The sequence below is a fragment of the Cyprinodon variegatus genome, unplaced genomic scaffold (genome assembly GCF_000732505.1).
Source record: "Cyprinodon variegatus isolate N-32 unplaced genomic scaffold, C_variegatus-1.0 Scaffold344, whole genome shotgun sequence".
Lineage (NCBI taxonomy): Eukaryota > Metazoa > Chordata > Actinopteri > Cyprinodontiformes > Cyprinodontidae > Cyprinodon > Cyprinodon variegatus.
This window is the reverse complement of record NW_015150797.1, coordinates 62,470-71,043: the sequence shown is the minus strand read 5'-3', so window position 1 is coordinate 71,043 and position 8,574 is coordinate 62,470. Positions and strand designations below refer to the sequence as shown.

The 8,574-nt window shown below is 37.4% G+C and overlaps 1 protein-coding gene across 1 annotated transcript in view; it reads right to left on the bottom strand.

The window, feature by feature from the left end:
- tor2a (torsin family 2, member A) overlaps nt 1-937 on the bottom strand; it is a 7,441-nt gene extending 6,504 nt beyond the window's left edge. The window contains exon 1 of the mRNA XM_015385579.1: nt 794-937. Within this exon, the coding sequence (XP_015241065.1) occupies nt 794-914 (121 nt within the window). The 5' untranslated portion in view covers nt 915-937. The remainder of the gene's footprint in view (nt 1-793) is intronic.
- Between the last annotated feature and the right edge of the window lie 7,637 nt (nt 938-8,574).

Below are 8,574 nucleotides of genomic sequence, written 5' to 3'. Positions count from 1 at the left end.
CCAGATCTCCAGATGCATTTGAGATATCCAAAAAGTACTACAGAGTGTTGTTCAGCATGGGGGTGAGTAGAAAATGAAGGCTAATCATGTTTTGGGTGTAATATTCCTTTAAAGTTGTTTCAGCTTCTGAGCAGAGTTGATAGACATTGGCTTTCTGTGTTCTGGAGAGAAATACCAGCTCTGCTGCTGTCAACGACACCTTTGTTTATAGATGTTGGAGATCGGCCTGTTTTTCCAGTGTAGTCCTGTTTCTCTGACTGTGACTGGCTGGATGTGTTCTCTTCATCCTCTGACATGGGAGCTGGCTCGGAGCTCGTCTGACTGGCTGTGTGTTTCCTGGACGGGGCCGCCTTTTACAGTTGCCCTTTTTTTTTATCTCTGCTTCTGTCTCCTTGAACCCCAGTCGACCTCAGCAGACGGCCGCTCACACTGAGCCTGGTTCTGCTTTCCTGTTAAAAGGGAGTTTTTCCTCTCCACTGTCGCTACAAGCATGCTTAGTGTGAGGGATTGCCCTGGAGTCAATGAGTTGATGCAATCAATTGGTTTTCCTTAGATAGAAAACTTTGAATCAATTTGACTGGATGATCTGTTGAATTGTAAAGTGCCATGAAATGACATGTGAATTGGTGCTATATAAATAAACTGAATTGAATTGAAATTAGCAGTCAGAAAAATACTTCATTAGTGAGTCAGAGCTTCTTTAAGGGGCAGCTAGCTCATCTCTGGTGTCCTGCAGCACTGTTAGCTGCCTGCTAACATGTAGCTGTAGCACTAGCTGTAAACACAAACTCACCCCTGATGCTGGGCTTGAAGTCGCAGTCACAGCTGTCTGAGAAGGAGCAGTAAAGTCTCTGAAAAACGCAGCAGACCGGCCTGGAGCTGAACAACAGCAGCACAGACAGGGCGACCAGCATCTTGGGTTCCTGCTGCCCGACTGAAAACCGGAAGTCCTCTCAAGGCTCCGCCCGGACTGGTTTGTAGTTCTTGAGGCTAACCAAGAGCTTGAACATGGTAACTGAAAGGACTACATCTCCCAGAATCAATATGGAACAGGGACGAATCTACGAGCTGGACACGCTGGAGGATCACAGTCCAGCTGACTGTTTTTATTGTTTAACCGAAAACTCCACATTTAATCTATCCAATATATATAAGTATTATAATACATGTTTTTAACAATTTACACCAGACCTCCCACCTCTGATGTAGTATTTAATATTCAAATGGATTCTGCCATATTTTAGGAGTTTATTATACATTAACCATTTTTGCTATATTATTAAGTATTTCATATTTTCTATTTAATTTTATTAAAGTTTCTTATTATATATAAAAAAAAGTTAATATACTTTTTCCGTAAAAGTTTAAAAACAATCCACTGGAAAGTTTCCTGGAGGGGAAGCGAAACGTCAATGTAGTATTTAACAATTTAAAAATGAAATGGCTTTTGCCACATTTAAGGTTTATTTTTAGTTTAGTTTTTGCTACATTATTATTTTCAGTTTAATTATATTAAATTTGGCATTGTAAATAAAAAATAATAGTTATAAAAAAAGAAAAATATTTATTAAAAGTTAATATACTGTAATTTTGTTCCACAATCCATACCAGGAGGTGGCGGTAATGCACTTTCAAATGTTTTGCCAACCGCTATAAAAATAAAAATTTATTCTGTTCGTCTATACTGGTCCAAACTCATCCTTGAAATAAATTTAATTAATGTGAACAGGAAGTCCAACTGATTGCATTAGTTTGTTTTGTTTTCGTTTTGTTTCCCCCCCAGGGGTTTGGGGTAGTGACGGTTAATGAGGCACCTGGAAGCCAAACTATTGATTCTCTGAGTCTCACAGAATACTGACACTTGCTGGACATTTATAGACACTACATTGATTTGATGACCTAGTACAATGATATTTGATAATTTAAGTAATTGTATGTTGGAAATATCTTTGATAATGTAAACATATAACGTGAAAACATAAGGGAAAATCTGAACGAGGATGCTTGTGGAATACATTTAAAAATGTGATTTAAACTCCAATGAGTAAAGTAAAAACAGTAAATAAACTAAGAGTCAGTTTGAAATTAACTTGAATTCAGATAAATTGCCTGATATCTGAGAGGAAAAGTATCACAACGAAAAAAGTAAAGTTAAAATGCAACGGATCAAAGGTTCCTATTCCTTTTAGGCTGCTTCAAAATACTGCAAAAGATGAGAATTTTTTTTAGCAGACGCATCATGTTGACAGACTGACAGACTTTTTTTATTTGGTGAGCCAGTCAGTTAGAAACAACTCCTGTATCGGTCACATGACTACATTGAAACGACACGCACACCGATACAGTGTTTCTTATGGCAAGCCAAGAGTGCCACTAATCCCATCTAATTATCACGTTAAGATTGAAATGTACCTGTTAAACGCGCCCGTTTTCCAAATTTTCACGACTTTTTTCACCATCTTTTACCAACAAAAGCGTAGCTTTTTACGTCCCTTATGATGACAAGCACCGCTTTTTACGTCCGTCGTAATGGTTCCTGACACACGTCGTTACCCAGACAACACACGTAGAAGACGCACATTTTCCTATTATGATATTATATTATGATAATTATGCCCTTCCTTCTTTCATGCATTGCTAACCTATGTTTTGTGCTCTAGAGGTATTATGCCGCGTTCCCACCAAACACAGCAGAGGCAGCAGGAGCAGCTAGCTGACATGCAAAGTCAATGGTTGACGTGCGTCAAGGTGCAGCAAAACGTCCTTCATCGCGTTTTGAGAAGCTGAAGCAGCGCGCCAGGAGCGTTTGAGAATCTGACGCACGTGCCGCACCGCAAACGCAGCTGCTGCTCGAGATGGAAAAATTTTACTTTTGCTGCAAGACAAGACACATCAACCAATAAAAGAAGTTGATCTGGGTGCTGGCAGGTAGACAGACACAGCATTGATAATACAGATCACCATGATCACTCCTCTGAAACTGTTTATTCATGCCTAAATGAACTAAAAATGCTAAAACCTGCCAGCAAAACATGTTCGCTTTTATTATCCTGGTGCCTGCTGCTTGGATTACGTACATGAAAACCGCGGCAATCCATGAGGAGGTGACTGTTGAATGGGATTCCTACTGACTAGGGCTGGCTAAACAATCGATTTAATCAATTTTGAATCGATTCCTTTACATTTTTGCAAAATCGATGTTTAGGGAATGAGATCAATTCATTTTATAGTGACGTGCATGACGTTCACATTCAAATGAGCAGGAAAGATGCACTCAAGATTACTTCAAGCCAGACAGCTGCAAATATAGTCAAAAGGTTGACCGAAGACATTAACAAATGGGGGCTGACCAGAAAACACCCTTTAGTTGTTACAGACAATGCTGTGTCCCCTCCGTGTCACGTCTGCTCACTCGAGTGAGGCTTCACTTTTTCACTTTTCACAAAAAGTTTGCACTTTTGAGACAGTTTTGTTCACATCTCATGTTTAAACTGTCTGATTTTCAAGTTTGCAATTTGTGTTTAATGTGACAGGAAAAAACAAAATACATGAGTATTTTGAAACACATTCATTATTGTAAAAACAAAATTAATCAAAATGAATAGATTTAGAACAGTGCAAATAAAAATCGAATCAATTCAGGACTTTGGCAGCCCTACTACTGACACCGCTGGTATGTGGGGGTCTGAGCGGCTTCGACAGAAATAATATTTGAAGGCAGGATGGTAATCTGGATGAATTAACTGCACTGATAAAGTTTTCAGGTGGATTTTCCCACTTAAAAACATATTAAAAGTACTTTATTCCCACTGATCAAAGCAAATATAGCTGACAGGCAAAGAAAGGATAGAGTAGCTCCGCTTAATGCGCATCAGACCCACTTTACCACTGCGCAGCTGAAGCAGGTTTGCTGCTCCTGCTGTGTGTCAGAACTAAATTTGTACAAGCATCAAAAATGAAGCAGCAGATGCGTTTTTGCTGCTCCTGCTGCTTTAGGTGTGAACGTAGCATTACTTGCAACAGTTCACATTTTCTACAGTTAAGTGTTGCCACAGTGGTTAAAGTTCCATGCTATGGCAAGCCAAGAGTGCCACTATTGCATCTAATTAAACATGATAATTAGATGTGAATAGTGGCCCTATTGGCTTTTTATAGTTTTCTCTATGGGCTGACGCATGCATGCATTGGTGTAAATGGACCCATCACTAGTTTAGTTGGAGGTGGCGATAAACCTTCCTTTTTATCAAATGTTACCACAAAATACCACAACATGTTTTCATTTGATTTGCTGCCTACATCCAGGAACTTTGTATAATTTTAAAAGTTTTCTTAAAACAGGAGCATATGAAACAAAGTCAGAAGCTGATCATCACTGAAGCCAGCTCTTAATTATAGAAAGCTAAAAACAACAGCATGAAAATCCAGAGATTTTTTTCCCTAATGATTTATAGGCATCAAGAAACTATGATAAAAAAAAACCCATCTGAATAGATCAGGATAGGATTGGGAATAAATTTAGCAAAGGAAATATTTTCCTGCATTTTATTTGCTCTGAAGCTTATCTTTATTTTATCAAAACAATAGAGCACATGGTGTGATTTCTTTTAAACAGCAGAGGGCACTATTTTTAAACTAGAGATGTTAACATTTTCTTCAATCTTTTTAATCTTCCTATAAGCTGCTAAAAAGGAAAAACACACTTCAGAGAAACTCACCAGGTAAAAAAAAAAAAATGATTTTTTTATATAAATTTCTATTCAGAAACATTTGACATCAACATTAGTCCATTACATTTTGTAATAACATTACAGAAACAAGAATCATGCAGGAGGCATATTTATTCAATTAAGTTAATTTTCAAAGAGAGAGAGAGAGAAAAATAACAGTTATAAAACTTATATATAAATATTAGATATCAACAATGTTTAAAAACAATTCTTTACACATTTGAGTTATTGCTGTGAGAAGCTGCTTCCTCAAATGGATACGGCTTTCACATCTATTTATTTAAAACATTTGAATATTTACTTTATTTAAAGCTCATTATATTATATTAAATATTGATGGATAAATGTAGTAAATTAAGATTTTAAAATGAAACTGTAGAGACATTGACTTGGTTGCCTAATGTTTTTGGTTGCTTACTTATTTAAAGTCTAGTAGTCTACAGGTGAGAGGCAGGGTACAACCTGGACAGGTCGCCAGTCTGTCGCAGGGCAACACAGAGACCAACAAAAACATACAACGTTTCACACTTAAAGGTTGGTTACACTCCCTGCAGCAGTGTGTAGCAGTGAGCTTGACGCAGACATTTTTGATTTATGCCCTGTTGTATCCTTAGTGAATATGTTACTTACTCAGTCAGTGTGATTGGTTTAGTCTGCAGCAACCTGGGAGCAGTGCATGCTGGGAGACAGGAAAAGTCTGGCATTTTGTCACCTGCTCCAGCTGGTTGAGCACATGGAAATGTTAGCTCCTCATCTCTGGCTATTCTTTTCCTCACCATGCTAAAGCAATGTCTGTAAGTTATGTTTTCTTTATCAAGTCAGGGCTCGATGTTAACCATTGCCTGATCGCTTGGGGGAAAGAAGTTTTTAATGCCCGCTGGGCAAGTGCAATGATCGCAAAAAAAAAAAAAAATTATTTATCACTCAAAATTTCTTTAAAAGCACCGACATTCGCTGAAAACGACCCACAAGCGTTCCCGGCGCCATTTTTGTTGTTTTGTACACATTCTCGCGTGATTTGAAAAAGCTGCGTGATTTTCAGACGTATTTCAGACTTTTATGTTCTGCTCTCCTTGTTCAGATTATCTAACTGTTTTGTCATTAAATTCTTCACTATGATGCTCCCAAGTTCATGTCACATTTTGGTCGTACTCAACCAACTAAACATGACAGACGGATTTGGGGACCCTTTTATAGTTGCTAAACGTCCAGTTATGTTTGGCATCCTGGTCTAAAGCAAATAGTTAACTTGCTTTATGATTGAAGCAGGTGACATTTATAGCATCTACAGTAAGTTAATATAAAGGAGATCATGTTGCTTCAGATGGATATTTGTTCTGACAGACAAAGTGGTTCCATATTAATGTTTTATCTAAAGTATTTACAAACATAAATACTATCAGCAGAATTTATCGATTTTGAACATTTTTATTTTGTATTTTTCCACCCTCAAAAAAAAAAAAAACACACACACACACACAAAATACAAACACACTGTGTCCTTCATTGATGAAAAACCGTAATTGATTACAATGATTATTTTACTTAAGTCTTGTGAAAATATATCTTTAACAAGTTCACGTGATCATCTGCATTACAGCATCTTCCCTGAATTCATGTTTTTATCCATCATTTATTTGCTGCATGGAATCAATGGTTATTTAAATCTCACTTAGACTGTGATTTGTCTGAATCTCCACTTGTGTAACAGCTTTTCTGTCAAAGTTTGGTTGTGGTTTAGAGGACCCAAATGCAGAGGCAGAGAGACTGAGGTGATTTCTTGCACTTTAATAGTAAACACAAACAATTGAGGTAAAAATCCAACTTAAAATTTTACACAGACCAGAACCAAGTAGACATCAGGGGAAAACAATCACAAGGAGCCAGGGTAAGACGAGGTATGATGACAACAGCGACGAGAAACCAGCAGCGACAAGGAACCAGCAAGGAGTGACAGCATAGGGAGAGTATATATGGCTGACTGAACAAAGGTCGGACAAACGAGCTGATAAGGAGCAGGTGTGAGTGGAGACAACGAGGAAGCCAAGGGGAAAGGAACACACACAAGAGGGCAATAGAGGACAAAAACAGAAACACCTGAGAACTAAAATAATCTAGAAACACAAAGTAGGAAATAAACCAATGAAACACACCGATCAAAGTTAAACAGAAAGTAAGACAGTGACACTTTTCAAAAGTCATGCTCTGTTTACACCACTTTGTTCCCTAAAAAGAGTCACTATAATGTAGGCTAATGTTAAGGTTTAATACTCAGGGTAGGTTGTTCTATTAGTTCTTATTTCTAGGATTTTTAAATGTCTATTTCAGATCAACGGATTTCACAAAGTCATGTAACAATCATACTTATATAAAATCAAATGTGGTTGTGCTCAAGTATGTATTTAATCATCAAAGTCTGTTTTTAAATCTAATCAAAAGCAGAAACCGCCACGATAAATATTTGACATCGCCGTTTAAAATTCAATAAAAAGAAAAACGTTAGGATGTAAGAGGAGCAAACAAGAGATTCTCTATGGTTACTTTGTCTTCAACTTCAGCCCACTTTCCTCACTGCCAGCACCCAACCAATACCTCTGCCTGTCCAAACTTGAATTCACTCAAGGCTTAGCTCAGAGGGAAACTGGAAGCACAGAGAGGTATCTGCAGGCTGCGGTTCTACAGGTGAGTTTTACCATCAAAGAACTAGAAACTGATCAATGATTAATGAAATGATTAGTGGAAGAAAAAACAATTATTCATGACAGACGTTTTGCTTAATTTTTGAAAAGTTACATAGGGTGCTATAGCTTCACTGAGGCAGATTGAGGGTTTCCAGATGTTTTCTACGGGAAGAAAGCAATGCTGAAACTGAAAGTAAGCTCAAACTAGAGAACACTTGACTTTGCCGGAACATTGCTGTATGTTTTTGGGTGAACTGGATGAAATCCAGTCCCAGTTTGCAAAGTTTTCAAATTGCATGATATAAGCTATAACATTTGCGGGGGAAAAGCTTTAATGTTGCTTACATACACATCCTAAATCTTTACCTTATATATGACCTAATTTTGTTTTCATTATTTTCATGACAAAATCATGTTAGTGGTGAGTGTTAAAAAAGCAATCTTAATCAGTTCTAGAGCAGACAAATTCAGATGTGCTTCTAAATAATACAGCTGAAACCTTTTCTTGCTACCTTTAAACACAAAGACCACTTTTAAATCAACCCTACAGTGTAACTTCAACTGTTTCACTTACAGAGCAAATGTACACTTCAACAAAAACCTGGGAAATCTTAGAGAAACAACTTACTCAATTTCCATGTAAACCTACTTAGACTTACAGGAATTTCCCCATTGTTGTTGTGTAATCAGGAAACCGTTACTGAGTTGCACATGGTCTTGAAGTTATGTAAAGTGAAGAAAAACGCCCCACAGCTTTCTGAAAACGTTGAAAACAACCCCCCCACCCCCCCAAGAAACATTTATTTTGTGCATACTTTAAAGTATTTGCTCTGAAGCAGGGGTTCTCAAACTGCATGTTCAAAGGTACAAATCGGAAAATATAATATGTACAAAATAAAATAGAAAATAAATGTCTTTTTCAGTACTTTAATTCATACCTATTGTGTGAAAAGAAACTGAACCCCACTAGATGTCAGCTTTTCTGAACGAAACCAGATTATAGCCCAATACATATCGTCAGAACTGAAAAGTTCTTTTGTAAAGACTGTTCATAGTACACATTTCCACTGGTTGATTTTTGAAAACACTGTGCTGTGTGTGTGTCTAGTCTCAATTTAATGCCAAATGTTTACTATGAGGGTCAAACTAATTTCCCTTTCTCCCAT